The sequence below is a fragment of the Callorhinus ursinus genome, unplaced genomic scaffold, assembly GCF_003265705.2.
Source record: "Callorhinus ursinus isolate GAN/ISIS: 27379988/994484 unplaced genomic scaffold, GSC_fseal_2.0 scaffold6, whole genome shotgun sequence".
In the NCBI taxonomy this organism is placed as follows: Eukaryota; Metazoa; Chordata; class Mammalia; order Carnivora; family Otariidae; genus Callorhinus; species Callorhinus ursinus.
Window position 1 is genome coordinate 71,182,095 of NW_027397068.1, and position 15,710 is coordinate 71,197,804.

Here is a 15,710-nt window from a genome sequence, read left to right on the forward strand (position 1 = left end):
GTTTTCTGTCTCGTTCACTACTGTCTTCTCAGCCCTGCCTGGTGTGAGGAGCAGCTCCAGAAACACTGCGGAATGATGAAGGAATGACAAAAATAGCCAGGAAGATTTTGAAAAAGATCAGTGAAGATGAACTTGAGGGCACCTGCGTGGCTCAATTGGTTAAGCGACTGCCTTCGGCTCAGATCATGGTCCTGGAGTCCCGGGATCGAGTCCTGCATCAGGCTCCCTGCTCGGCGAGGAGCCTGCTTCTCCCTCTAACCCTCCCCCCTCTCATGTACTCTCTCTCTCTCTCTCTCTCTCTCTCATTCTCGCTCTCTCAAATAAATAAGTAATCTTAAAAAAAAAAAAGATGAACTTGATCTACCAGATAGTAAAGCATACTATAAAAGCTGTAAGGGTGGTATAATAGAGGGGCGCCTGGGAGGTTGTCGGTTAAGCGTCTGCCTTTGGCTCAGGTCATGATTCCAGGGTGTTGGGATCGAGCCCCGCATCAGACTCCCTCCTCCGCGGGGAGTCTGCTTCTCCCTCTCTCTCTGCCTGCCTCCCCCGTAATTGTGCTCTGTCAAAAAAAAAAGAAATAAAATCTTAAGAAAAAAAAAGAATCGTATAATAGACAAAAATCAATAGATTAGAAGAGAGGGCTCAGAACAGACTTATGTAAATGGATTAATTCGGTTTATTATAATGGTGATGATTCAATCTGGGAAAAGGTGGATATTCAGCAAATGGTGTTGGTACAATTGACCAGTGCTGTGCCAGGTGGGGCTCTTCCTTTACTCAGCCAGATATTCAGACCGGGTTCCCCTTGGATTGTCTAGTCTGAAAGGAGGAACGCAGAAACCTCAGCTTGCCCCCAGGACGGTGATGGCTGTCCATGTCCAGGGGAGTGAGTGGTCTTTGCAGGAGTTTTTGCAGGTGACTGTTTGCACAGCCATCCGGCTGGTAAGTAGCTTCTCCCCCAGCTTAAAGCCTTGTGCCCTGTTAGAAACAGTATTTCTCTTTTTTTTTAAAAAAAGATTGTATTTATTTGAGGGGAGAGAGAGAGAGAGAGCGAGCACAAGAGCAGGGGGAGGGAGAAGCAGACTCCCTGCTGAGCAGGGAACCCAACATGGGGCTAGATCCCAGGACCCAGGATCATGACCTGAGCTGAAGGCAGATGCTTAACCGACTGAGCCACCCAGACTCCCTGGAGCCAGTATCTCTTATATGACCCCCAGAAGTATAGATTCCAGGCTTCACCCAAGCCCCAAGCCTGGTGTCCTCATCAGCAGGTATAATTCATTTCCGTCTCTTTCCTGTCCAGAAGCAACTGGCCAATTAAGGTCATTTTTACCATAAGCAATGTTATCTAGTAACATAGTCGATGGTTTACCTTTATGGGGTTCTTGGTTTTGTTAAGCCCATGGGGATGCTAATTAAGTTAGAGCCCTACATTGTATCATATATTAAAGCAAATTACAGAGGCCTTTAAGGTTAACTATAAAGAGCCCCAACTTTTAAAATATGAGAAGAACATACAGGAGAAGCTTTCACAGTTTTATGGTGTGGAAAGCCTTTCTAAACAAAGCATAAAACTCAGAAGTCAGAAAGATAAAGACATCTGACAGATTTAAGAAATATTTCCTTATTAAAGTATAACATATATAGAACAATGAACAAATCCTAAATGTACGGCTCCGTGAGTTTTCACCAAGTGAACACACCCACATGACCAGTGCGGGATCTGGAAACAGAGCCTTGGTGGCACCCTTGGACTCCCTGCTCGGCCTCCACTCTGTGTCAGACCGATAGATTGGACTACATAAATACGTAAAACTCCAGGATATCAAAAGACACCATAAAGGTAGTTTAAAAACGAGCAACAGCCTGGAAAGAAACTGCGTATTACTGTTTGCAACATATAAAAGGTTCAAAGACTGACAGTCATTGGATATAAAAGAGCGCCTATAGATCACAAAAAAGGACAAATAGTTCACCAGAAAAGAGAGCAAAGGATATCTAAGTCATTCTCAAGAGGAAAACTACAAATGGCCCAAGCCACGGAGCCAGCACCACCCACTGCTTCGGGCTGTAAGCTGTGCTGGTTCTGTTCTCCATTTTTCTTTCCATCTCCTTCCTGTGACTCAGGCGTGGAGGCCCCAGGACAGACACCCTACTGCATTCCACTCAGTGTGACCCCTCCCTCCTCCCCCCTCCCTCATTGTGCCCTCCCCTGTGTCTCTCCCTTGAGGCCTTGACCCCTTCCCCGGGAGACATTTGGTTCTCTTCGTGCCTTGGCTCCCAGGGCAGCCACACAGGCCTCCAGACAAGCCCAGATTTGACTTGTCCTGTAGGGAACACACCTGCTCAGGTCCAAGCCAGGCTCAGTGCTGGGACCATCAGGGCGGGGCTCAGGTGCTTGAGGCATGAACAACAGCTGTGGCAGGACCGAGAGTGGCACAGAGTAGGAGGGGGCCACCACTGCCGGAGGTTGGGGCAGGTGGTAGGTATGGCATCCCATTCAAAAAGGCCAGAGTCGGGGAGGACAAAATGGGCCCCCAGGAAGGAGTGTGGAACCGGCATCAGAAGCACAAAGGGTTCGTTCTGTAAAGGAGAACTTCCCCAGAGAGAGGCTGCTGAACAAAAGGATTTCACAGGAAAATGACTGGGGAAGTCTGGACCTGGCACCTCCCCCCCCCCTTTGGAGATGTGCAGCTCAGGCCATGTGGTAAATACAGCTGGTCAACTAGCCCCGGGATCCCACGTTCGTTTGACCTTCTGTTCACAGCACATCAACACACACATCACATCTTAGGGTACACCAGGGTCTCTTGGGGTGCATTTGGGGGAATCGCCACTGTGAGGTGATTCAGATTCTACAGCCACGTTCTGACCCAGCCACAGACTTTTCTGTTTCCAAGGCTGGAGCTAATTCCAGGTACAGAAAGCCTTTGGCTGGTTGGTAAATCAGAGGAGGCAGTTCCCAAATCAATGATTCGAGAAGGTTTCTTCTGCCCTTTTGTAAAAATGGTGTGAATATCTTCCCCTGAGGTTGTGTAGGGCCTCTGCGAGTAAGCAGGCATGTTTAATTAATAGACACATATGGAAGAAGAGGCCAAACTAGTCACAAAAGATGCCCCCAACTAGTCCTTGTGAATACCGAGGCACACTTCACGTGTCTGCTCCGAGTTGAACTTCCTTCATCTTCCTTCCCTGTGGGCCCGAGGTCAGATCCAGCCGGGTTGCAGCTCTGCGTCTTTGTGGCGCATCTAACACAAGTGAGTGGCACGTGGGCGTTCTAATCACATCTCCAATGCTAGTTTTCCCACTAAATAGCAGCAACGACAGTTTTTTAAAACTCAAAGAAGCCTGAGAAGTGAATTGCAGCCTGTTTTCTGGATTCTGGATTAAAGTATAGAGTAGGAATTGGCTTTTGGTGGATGGATGAAGTCTTACCTCGGCTTCCTGGAACTGTGTCCTGACCTCGCCAAGTCCCTCACCCACCAGGCTCTCTGAACCCCGCCTTCACCTGCACGCACTCCCCCCAAACAGAGCCTTGCTGGGGGTGGGGCAGGCATCCCGCTGCTTACAGCCACCTGGGGCCAGGGTTCCTCGTCCTCTTCCCCGAGAAGGACCGCTCCTGGGGACGCACACTTCTCCTTATTGAGATCGCCCTTCCTCCTGGCCATGCTCTCCATTCGTGGAGGAGCTGGGCTCCTGGTTCCCTGGGTTCTCTTCCACCACAACTCCTGTCCACATCCTAGCTGAGCTCCTGGCCATCAGCATGACCCACCTGCTCCGCTGGCCTCGCTCTGCCCTCACCGTCTCACTACCAAGCCCTGCCTTCCCCTCACTTCACCCCGCTAGACCTTCTCATCACCAGTTATTACGCCACCCTGCAAGTTCAGTTTCGGGCACCCTTCACTACCTGCTCCCTCCCTCACGCCCGACCCAGACAGCTCTGCAACCTCCCGGCCACCGTCACTGCCCGCACACCCCGTCCCCCGTCCTAATCTGGCTTACAGTGCGCCCCCATCCTGCGCACACTCTCTGCTTGGTGCATGCCAGGCAGCCCCCCAGCCCCAGATGAGGCCACGGCCCCTCCGCCCCACGCATGCGCCCGCGTTGCCACGTGTGGCTGGAGGGAAACAGCACCGCGCTGACTTCTGGCAACTTCACGAAGGGTTTTGGGGTTTTGGTGCTGGTCCATAGTCTCTAGGCTCGCAGCATTTTCCTACTCAGGTTGCTCCTCCACTCTCCAGGACGGCCCTTTCACACCTTCTCAAGCCTTCAACACCTCGACCCTCTCAGCTAATGTTTTGCTTCCTATTGCCCTGAGAAAAGAGAAGGAATTAAAAGAACTTTCACGAGCCCCACCCCCTGACCTGTTTGCCTTGTGTGGCACTCTCGCCACCTTCCCTCTGTTGCAGCAAAGACCGCCATGCTCCTTTGCGTCCCCCTTTCCCCCCCATGTCCCCCCCACCCCCATCTTTAAAGACTATGCTCCCACTCTTTCTCCCCTCCCTTCCTAGCTGGGTGATTCCCACCATTAAACCAACAGACAGTTGGATCTCCTGTTAAGAAACCTTCTCCCGGCCCCAGCCCCTCACCTCCTTTCTCCATTCGCACGCGTGACAGCCTGGTGCACGCCTCCCTCCTCCCATCCCCCCGTGACGCGCTTCGGCCAGGCTTAGGTACTTGCTGCTCCTCTGAAGCCCTTTGTCAAGGTCCCCATGACTTCCACCTTGCCAGACCCCGCAGAGGTCTGTCCTCCCTTCAGCAGCACCACCCAGCGGGTCACACCTCCTTCCTGAAGCGATGCTCCTTCTTCTGGGCGTGTTCCTGCCTCACTGCCATTCTCCTGGGTGCTCAGAGCAAGCCCCGGCACAGAGGTGCACATCTGGAATCCTTGTTGACGGATGGAGTTGAAGCAGGACAGGGTGTGACTTTCCCCTTCCTTTTGGCGCCCGCTGGGCATCTCACGTAGCACAAGAAGATATATGTGGATCACGCTACATGGCTTCTAAAGGGCACACACATGCATACAAATAGGGCTTCTCTGCAAGGGGGAGGCTCTGAGGAGGGCTTGTAGCAGGGCTGGGAGGGGCCGTTCAGCTGGACGGATAACCGGATAACCGAGGAAGGAGGAAGAGAGAGGGATATCCCGAGGAGCTGGTTTGGCTGGTTAGTTAGAGAGGAAAGTAGGAAAGGAGCTGTAAGTAGAACCTCCAGCGCCAGGCCAGGCCCGTGGACCTAATTTGTTAGTCATAAGAAGCAAACTGAAGAGCTTGCTGTATGAGGAAGTGACGCATCGGGACTCGCTCCAGGAGAGCCTGGGGGCGCGCAGGAGAGACTGGAGGCCCAGGAATGAGATCTGTGGTCAGGCCGGGAACACTGCCCCCAGGGAGCGGGTCTGCCCACGTGTACAGTGAACACGCACATATTTGTAGAGAAACAGGTACGGTTGCGTTTCACGCTGGCTCTCCTCCCGGTGTGGCGCCCCACTGCCCCTGTCCCCCCGGCTCTGTCAGAAGCATGCTCAGCGTGGGCCAAAAGACTCCGCGGTAAAGGCTCAGTGTCCAGCCCTGCACTGCGGCCCTCTTGTCTGAGCAGCCAGCCTCCTCCTCCTCCGGCCTGGTCATAGCCACGGCTGACCTCGGTGCAGGGAGGGGAGTGGGGAGGGCCAGGGAGGGGGAGGGCCCACCCCGGCCCCACAGATGTTTTTTCAGCTGTGGCTGCAGGAGATGATACATTTCGCCTTTATTCTCTCTGGTCGGTTTGCGCAGGCTAGCATAGCCTTGGTGGGACGCAGTGCATTTGCTTAGGTGCTGTGTTTTTGAGTGCCCGCCCCTGCCCCACTCCCCCCGGCTCGCTCTTTTGTGTGGCCTGGACTTTTTTTGGTGAGAGAGAGAAGTAGTGGGGAGTATAGGAAAGTTTCTTCTTGGGGCTGCCTTGCGTCTGCCCAGTTGGCTTTCATCATAGCTCACAAGCTTCGGTTAGACTGATGTTTTGATTTGCATTTTGCTTAGCAACCCTCCTGCGCCTCCACCCGCCCTGCCCCGAGAAAAACCATTGTCTTTCGGAAGAGCGGCTTTAGCTCTAAACAGAAAACTCTGGAAGGAACAGCCATAAGCCAGTCTGACCTGAGCTCATGAAGGAGATGCTGACCTTGATCTGGCTGATGCTATCCTCTTGAGAGCCTGAAATACAAGGAGATGGTTTAAAATCATGCACAAGAATGCAGCCACAAATGGTACCTCAGTCTTGGGCTGTCCGCATTGTTAAATTGACCTACTTATTTTTGTGACATGTGGGCTGGGCTTCACTGAAATTTCCTTATGGTGTGTTACTGTGGAATATATTATGAAAGAAAGAAACGTGTGGCTGGTTTGATTATTGATCTGGACTGGCTGGGTGCGGACCAGGAACATGGCCTGCGTGGCCGGGGTTTTTTAAAAGAAGCAGAACACACTCTGGCTACATGGGTAACTCCTACTTCTGATGACACCAGCCCCAGCTTCGGGACATCAGGCCAAGTTTGCCTGGCTTTGGGGCAAGCCACCCTCTCCCTGGGAGGCCTAAGTGGTGGCTGTTTCCCTTCCATTCCTTTGGCCCACTGGCCCTGGGGGTGGGTTGTGTGTCCCCTACGCCCCTCTTTGCCACCTCCAGACATTCCTTCCCTCCTCCATAAAAGCACTCAACTTTGAATCTCAATGTACGGTGCCTAATGGAGATCTTCCAAGGCTCATCCGAACTTCCAGACTGTTAAGTTCCCACTGGGGATTTAGGGCGGGAGCCACAGCTTGCTGGCAGGGCAGTGTGGCCAGTCTCCCAAATGTTCACCCAGGCCTCAGGAGACCCCAGGCCCATTCCACTCACCTGGTGTGCATGCCAGGGCTGTTTGCAGACAAGGTTCACCCACAGGATCCAGTGTTGGGTGGCTGAGCTTCCAGGGTCCTCTCAAAGGACAGGCTCGTATGTTCCAAGAGTGTCCCCATGGCCCCGTCATGGTTATTATAGGTCACCTGTGGTTCCTCATAGCCCAGATGCCTTCTACCAGTCAGGACTATTTTTAATCATAAGCCAGGCTGTCTAGTAACATAGATAACTTATATCAGGTTACCAGGGAAACAGGACTGGAATGTTAACCTAAGGTCAGTTCTCTTGCAGGCTCTGTTAACCCTTTGCCCACACACACTGGGGACCCCGTCACCCATTGCCCTGTGTTGGAATGACCTGGTGATTTTACCTTGTTTTCTGCTAGTGTCACCGATGCTGAGGCTTGCCGTCATTCTTGGTATCTTCAGTCATCATGGTGACCCTTCTGAAGCCCTTGCTGACCTCCCCCCACAATAAGTGTGTCCTCCACCCTGGCTCAGCTACTCTCTCCCACGGCCATGCCCTGGTCCCCCCACTATCTGTGTCAAACACCCACTCTGCACCTACTACCCCCACCTTTTCAGCTCAGCCCTTAGTTCTCCAGTTCGGTGATCTATGACCCTGCTAGGATTGTGGTCCCTGACCCTTCCATGGTCCTGCACTGGCCCCTGTGCCTCCCCTTCAGATCCACAGGTCACAGCCATCAGCTCTGCCTTGCACTTCTCCCCGTGGGCCCTTGTCCCTCTCGTGCTTGGTCCTGCTCGCTTGGTGATACCACCAGTGAGATCCTCTCCTCCTCGCCTGAACCCTCCTCTGCATAGCTGGAAGTTTCCAGAGACCCACTACCATGCTGATCGGTGTCATTGCTACTTCATGATCCCTAAGTCCAGGTGGGTCTTTCGGTGACTGTCCCAACGGGCTATTCACAAGCTCTGCAGCTTCTCCTCCTCCTCCTCCTCACTCTGAGCTGATGGACTTGCTTCTCGCTACACTGAAGCCCTGAAGCATTTGGGAGGGGACGTTCGCACACTCACCGCGGCAGCCCGCCCCCCCACATCTGGTCGCTGCCTGCTCCCTTGTCTCCTATTAACTGTGATGGACTGTTTTTGAGGGTGGCCCCCACTTAGACATCGGATTCCACTGACCTTCTCCAGGGCCTCGCTCCAGCAGCTCCCGCTCTCTACATCGGTTTTTACTGTCCCAGAGCATTTCCACAGCACATGCGTGTGGGTGCACATGCACACATATATACACACACATGCACAGGTATATACATATGCATGTACAGACATACATATATGCATACTTGCACGGACATATATACACATGCTCATACACACATATATACACACATGCACACACATACACAGGCATATACACATGCACGTACACAGACACACGTCTGCATGTACACACATAAATACACAGCACACGCATGCACATGCACGTGCATATACACACATGCACGCACATACAGACATATATACACGTGCATGTGCACTCATGCACGCACATGCACATATACATGCATGTGCACACATACCTATATACACATGTCCACACATATACATGCATACACACAGACACACATGCATGCACATGCACAGACACACACGCACACATGCACACACATATACACACACATGCACAGACACACGCACACATGTACACCCACACACACATGCACAGACACGCACACATGCACACACATATGCACACATGCACAGACACACACCTATGCACACACACATATACACGCACATGCACAGACATGCACACATGCACACACACACATATACACGCACATGCACAGACATACACACATGCACACACACATATACATGCACATGCAGACACATATACCCCCCACATGCACACACACATATACACGCACATGCACAGGCACACACACACACACATATACACGCACATGCACAGACACATATACATGCACATGCACACACACATATGCCCACACACACATATACACGCACATGCAGACACACATACCCCACACACACACACACACACATGCACACACACACAGAGTTCCTCAAAGAATTGTCTCTACCCACTGTCTCTGTTTCTCCCTCTCCATTCAGCTTCCTGCCCCTCAACTCCACAGACACTGCTCCTTTCTGGGCACCAGTGCCTAACTGGAAGGATGGACACTTTGTCCTCATCTTACGGAACATAGAGCAGCATCTGAACTTGCTGACCCCTCCTGCCTCCTTCAAACACTTTCTTCTCCCACCTCCAGGACACCACACATTTCTGGTTTTCCTTACATCCTTTTGGACATTTCTTTTCATTCTCCCTGATTTTTGAACACACTATTTCCAACACTCACTTCCAATGGAGGTGATCCCCTCCATTCTCCAGATTTTAAATACCTTCTCTTTGCCAGGGACCCCATTTGTATCTCCGGCTGGACTTCAGGCCAGCACAGCTCTGCCCTCGACGTCTGCGCTGGGGCGCCTGTGGGCACAGCTGGCTCATCCGTCTGACCTGAGCTCCTGATGCTCCATCCCGTCCTGGCTCCCGCCTTCCCGTGGTCCAGGAGGAAGACTTGGCCTCATCCTTGAACCCTGTCTTTCTCTCATATCCCACATCAAGTCTGTCCACAAATCCTTTTGGTTTGACCTTCAAAATATATGCAGATAACTGGTGATATTAAGGAGTTACAGTTAAGTTTTTTTAGATGTGATAATGGTATTGTGGTTACATTTTTATTTTAAATATATTTTTAAAGATTTTTATTTATTTATTTGACAGGGCAAGACAGAGAGAGACACAAGCAGGCTCCCCGCTGAGCAGGGAGCCTGATGTGGGGCTCCATCCCAGGACTAACCTGAGCTGAAGGCAGCCGCTTAATGGACTGAGCCACCCAGGCGCCCTGTGGTTACATTTTTAAAAGGAGCCTTTATCTTTCAGAGATTCTTTCTAAAGTATTTATAGATGAAATGCTAAGAAGGTTGGGATTGACTCACAATAATCTAGGGCAATGATTTTCACCTGGAGGACTCATTAAAACAGATTTCTGTGGCTCAAGGCCAGAGTTTCTGACTCAGTAGGGCCTTAATGGCCCCGATCATTTGTATTTCTATTGCTGGTTGATGCCTATTGTCTGAGGCCTACATTATGAGACCCACTGAGGGAAGGTAGAGGAGAGTGGTGGGGGGTATGAGTGAACAGGGTTGGGCAAGAGCTGGTAGCAGGGGAGTTGGTGGGGACGTGGTAGTGTGGGTCCATAGGGTTGTTCCAGTACTCTATTTTTCTTTAGAAGTGTTCAGAGTAAAAAAGCATGTGTGTGTGTGTGTGTGTGTGTGTGTGTGTATCCAGAATTTGACTATTTCTCACCACCTCACTGCTACCACCCTGGTCCAAGCTAGCATCATCTCTTGCCCGGATCATTGTAGGGGTCTCCTTGCTTTTCCCCCTGCCCCTCTAGGATCTGTTCTCAACATATCAGCCAGAGCGGTCCTCAAAACCCTGCGATGGCTCCCTCTCACTCAGAGTGAAACCCCAGGTCTTTCTATGACAGACAAAGCTCTCCACAATGTGTCCTCCACTCTGTTTCCTCTGTCGGACATGGATCTCCTTGCTGGTCCTTGGATATGTCAGGAATGCTTCTGCCTCAGGACCTTTACACATGATCTCCTGGCCCTATAGTGCCACCCCCCAATCACTCAGCCATCCCTGTGATTTCCTTCAAGTCTGCGTTCGAAAGTCACCCTTGCAGTGATGTCTTAGACTACGGTAGGTAAAGTTTCGCGCGCGCACACACACACACACCGCACACCGCACACTTTATACCCCCTTCCCCGCTCACTTTTTCTCCTTAGCTCCTATCACTGTCTGTACTGTGCTTATTGAGCTTGTCTGTCCCCCTTGGCAGGAAGCTTGCACGGTCAGTACCTGGCACTGAGTGGGCCCTGCCACTCTGCCTTTGTGGATGTGCCTTGCCCGTGCCACTGTTCCCGGCTCCCACCCCCTCCCGGCTTGGCCTCCACTGTCATCTCACATCCATTCATGACACACATTCCTTCTTTGCCGCTGCCAAATGCCTGTCTTGGCCAGCTCTGCTGGAGATGGATTTTTGTCCATTTGGTTCGCTGCTGTATTTGGGTCCAGGACAGTGCCAGCCCTGGCAGGCTCTCAGCACATCGTTCGCTGGGCGCATGGCTGCGTCCCAGGGGCGAGAGGTGGATGAGGAAGAGGGTGGGGAGCAAATGAAGGGACTTTCCTTAAAGGCTGGAAATTTGTGGCCAGTGGGGGCAGAAGCAAAGGCATTCTAACATGGAAAAATCTACAGGAAATGCAACGAAAGTGTGAAAGACAGGAATAGGCTATTTTTGAAACATTAAGGGAGGACAGAAGTTGCAAATGGGCAGGCCAAATGCAGTCTGCAGAGGTGTGTGTTCAGCCCACACAATGCTTAAAATAAATTTGGATTGGTTGCCAACACTGAAAAATCAGGAGTGTCCTATTTCTCTTGAAAAACTGGCGAAGACTTGCTGGGACTGGGCTGGCATGGGACTGGCCATCTGCCCCCGTCAGAGGGGGTATGTGTCCTCTGGTCACTCATGGCCCCCTCCAGCAGCTTCATTCATTCATCACCTGCCTGGGGCTTGGAGACGTTCAATCTATGAGCTCCCTTTTGAAGAGCAAAATGGATTTCTTCTTTCTTCAAACCTAACTGAGGAAATACAGTTGTTTGGGGGCAAGCAGGGGTGTCAGGTGATTTGGGAACAGGCTGCCTGAGAGGCCAGGCCTCTGGGAGTGCAGGGTCGGGGGGGGGGGGGGAGGGCTACATTATGGGAGTGGAACGTCCCCCCTTAAACAGTGAGGGTTGGAAGGAGGGGTGGAGAGGGGGGGGAATTGGGGGGGGGGGGGGGGGGGGGGGGCACTGAGAACAGACAGCCCCCACCAGAAGCCAGGAGGAGGCAGGGAAGAATTGTCCCCTGGAGCCTTCAGAGGGGGCCGGGCCCTGCCGACACCTGCTGCAGACTTCTGGCCTTCGGCCCCATGAGATGGTCCCGTGTTGTTGCTTGAGGCCAGTAAGGTAGTGACTTGCTGTGGGCTCCCACGTGGCAGGCAGAAAGGGGTTTCCGCTGGGAAGGCAGTAGCTTACAGGATTCAAATGGGACCCGGTGGCCCTGGGGTGTTGTGCTTGTTTGTCTGCTAAATAAGAGGATGAAGAGCCTTTTGTTACTTGTATTGGCTTCGTGTTCCTGGTGACAGGCTGTGATGTGTGCACTTGTCACCTGTCACCCAGCTGGGCAAGTGGCCAGTTGAGTTTCCAGGGCTTCTCCTCGTGGGCACGTTCCCACCTCTGAAGTGTGGATCTGACCACCTTGCTTCGGCGAGCAGTTGCCTGATGTGTTTTACTTGGTCAGGATGATTTGCAGAGGTAAATGAACGCACAAAGGCCTCCTTGTTGCTGGCTAACAAAATAAGAACGGGGTGACCCTAAGGCTTAAGGATTCTGTGTGAGGGCTTTTGTAAAGCTCCAAGGGTTGAAATATATATTTTGGGGTCAGAATTGTTCTCATGCTTTATCAACATGTATCCTGAGAGGAGGGCCGGGATCCTGGTTCTGCCTGCAGCACCTGCGTGCGGGAGACACCGGGCTGTCCATGCCCGTGGCCTGCAGGGGTAGGCTTTCACAGGGTTGACCTGTCCCAGACCAGAGCGCAGGCCCATTTCCAGGAGGACTCTGTAGGCACAGGACATAGTGCCTGGCCCTCCGCAGTGGGCTTGCCATCACGTCTGGGCAGAGGATGTTGTTCATCTCAGCCAGGAGCAGATGCGGGGAGTGGAGAGGCTACCTCGCCCCCCCCCTCACCCATCATCATTGTGGGAGCGGGAGGCCTGTGGCTTCCGAGAAATGGGTTATAGCCGCCTGTGCACCCCTCGGATGTCAGTCATTAGTCCTTGTGGCTGTTACTTTGCGTGGCAAGAGGGACTTTGCAGATTTGATTAAGTTAAGGGGATTGACATGGGGAGATTGTCCTGGGTTACCTGGGTTACCTGGGTGGGCCCAGTGTACTCATAAGGGCCCTTAAAAGAGGGAGGAGGGGGGCGCCTGGGTGGCTCAGGCCTTAAGCGTCTGCCTTCGGCTCAGGTCGTGGTCCCAGGGTCCTGGGATCGAGCCCCGCATCGGGCTCCCTGCTCCGCGGGGAGCCTGCTTCTCCCTCTGCCTCTCCTCCTGCCCCTGCCCCCGCTCATTCTTTCTCTCAAATAAATAAATACAATTAAAAAAAAAAAAAGAGGGAGAAGGGAAGCAGGAGAGGGGGAGAGAATGAGAAGTAAAGGTGGGAGCAGAGACCAGAGTGAGGCCATCACCGGCTATGAAGGGGGTGGGCGGGGGACAGGAGCCCAGGAACACAGCGGGGCTCGAGATGCTGAGAAATGCCAGGAAACAGGTTCTTTCCTAGAGCTTCCAGAGGAATGCAATCCTGCCAACATGGATTTTAACCCAGGAGAACCCATTTCGGAGACTCTGACCTGCACAGTTGTCAGCTCACAGATGCGTGTTGTTTTGAGCCAGTGGGTCTGGTCGTTTGTTACCACAGCTGCAGCAGGGGGACGAGTGAATGACGCGCGGCTGCCCCTTCTCCGAACCGGTGGAGGGAGTGGGTGGGACGGCCCCCCAGTCCTTCTCATAGTTAGCTTTAGGTTACTATGCCCCCTTGCCCCCCCAACACCCTAAGCAATCAGAACAATTCCTGTGAGCACTGGGGAGAAATGTGACTTAGTAAACTGGTTCTTAACCTCTTCAGGGTACTAACTCCTTTGCCATTCTGACAAAAACAGTGGCTCCAAGCATCATAAAAAAATACAGCCAAAAATTTGCACACAGTTGTGGGTTGTATAGATCCCCCCAGACGCTCCCCCGTGAAGCTGCAGTGTCGGCTGGGCCTTCCTCTGTCGCCACGGATTAAGAGCCCATCTGTCACAGTAAATCAGAGGCAGGGTGACTGCTCTCCTAGTGAATCTCCCTAATGCTGTCTGCCATGCCCTCCTTTGAGGGTTCATCGGGTTCCTATTTCGTTCTCTGCACATAGAAACATTCTTCAGAGGAACGGTCCAAGGGCCTGCCGCCGTCCGTGCCAGATGGGTCTCTGGTGCCCTTGAAGGTCAAGGGCTCCTGGTTCCAAAGGGTCCTTCCCTCTGTCAGGTCAGCTTTCTTCTCTTGCTTTCTGCTGAGGCCGTGTCTCGTCCCGGGCCCTGGTGGTAACTGCTGAAGACCCTGGGGGCTCTGCTCCTGCAGCTTGCCAGGGGGATGCCTCGGGCCCAGGCCCGGGGTACTCGGGACACAGGGGCCTTCTGCGCAGCCTCCCCTGTATGTTAGTTAGCAGGTCCCTGCGGGCAGGTGGGCACTCGCAGGACGAGCCTCCAGTGAACAATGTTTAGGAAGGAAGGTCCTCCCCACCAGGTAACAATGACTCACTCCTGCTTCTGAGTCTGCAGCCAGGGCTGGGCCTGAGGCACCTGCTCCTGGCTCGAACCTCAGCACCTCCTCTCCCTCACCCTCCCCAGCCGCCAGGGAGCTGTGGGCGCTTTCAGAGAGCAAGCTTTTTGTGGGAAGGTCTAAATCTCTGCAGCTCGGTGATTCGCTAGTCCTAAAACCTCCACATACATTACTTGAGGCCGAGCTATTGTCTCTGCTTTTCTTTTTCGAGTGGGTGGAGAGCCAGATGGGAAGGCTGCAGTGAATGAACCCCACAGGAGACCCAGGCTGATGTTGTCTGTGATGTGTTTCTATCTCAGCTCCGGAAGAGAAGGAGGTCATTAAAGGCCAGTATGGAAAACTCACGGACGCTTATGGCTGCTTGGGGGAGCTCAGGGTAAGATCTGGTAAGTACCCGTTCACACAGATCAACTGTCAGAACGTCTGCTGCTGCTAGACTTCCTGGGCCAGAGCCTCTCCTGCATTTGTTTGGAAAGACTGCCGGATTTAGGCGTTTTATTTTAGCTGTTCGGATCTTCTAAAATGTCTCTTTATTTTGCTGAGCCCGCTCCTCCATGCTGGGGAGGTGGTCAAGGTGAACGCAGCCCGATTCTCACCTGTCTGTGCTGGCGGGAGGAGGAGAATGTGTACGAAGGAAGCTCACCTTCCTTGTTTGCCCTCCAGGACCTGAGTTCTTCCAAAGTTGGGTGTGTGTGTGTGGGGGGTCCCCCCAGGGGGCTGTTTATCATTTCCAAGGGATCTGTACTGTAGAAAGGGTGGATGCGGGAGGTCAGAAGCCCCCGGACTCACAGGGGTGGCGTGGAGAAGAGCCGGGACTGGGCGTGCATGTTGGCAAGGAGAGCCCCCAGCACCTGCCATCGATCATCGGGGGCGGGGGGCATTTGAAAAATGGGCCGTGTGGTCTGACTTTGAAAAGGCTGAGAACTCACAGGAACAAGCAGGCATCCTTGCTCCTATGAGACCCTCGGGGCTGAGCTGCCAGCTGGGCTGCTACTGGGGGTCGCAGCCTTTGGTGGGGCCCCTGTGTTGCCACCTCTGTGCCCCTGGACTTCAGGGTCTGTGGCCACCCTTTCCTTCCTCCTCTTTGCGCCACCACATTTATGTTGGCTGGACCCAGCGTCTCCAGGGACGTTTAGGGCCCAGGCCAGAGCACAGGTGACATCCCTCATTCTCAGCCCTGCTCCCCAGAATGAGAATGGCTGGGAGTGGACCAGATTCGGGCGCATGGCTTTTCCCCAAACCGAGCATGTTAGGGCTGCACGTGTCCCACAGCAGCTGTGTCCCCAGACTGAGGGGTTTTTTAGCCAACAGAATGGCACTGTTGTTTGTCACTACTCTTCTGGGGCTTTTCTTTCAGGGGATGGGGTTTCCTGAA

At 53.0% G+C, this 15,710-nt stretch overlaps 1 protein-coding gene across 5 annotated transcripts in view; it reads left to right on the top strand.

Annotated features, from left to right (window-relative positions):
* The window catches only part of SYNJ2 (synaptojanin 2), a 102,746-nt gene that overhangs the window by 12,780 nt on the left and 74,256 nt on the right, over nt 1-15,710 (top strand). For 4 of the 5 annotated variants that reach the window (XM_073894155.1, XM_073894157.1, XM_073894158.1 and 1 more), the window contains exon 2: nt 14,635-14,721. In XM_073894155.1, the coding sequence (XP_073750256.1) occupies nt 14,635-14,721 (87 nt within the window). The remainder of the gene's footprint in view (nt 1-14,634; nt 14,722-15,710) is intronic. The other variant, XM_073894156.1, reaches the window with a different exon arrangement.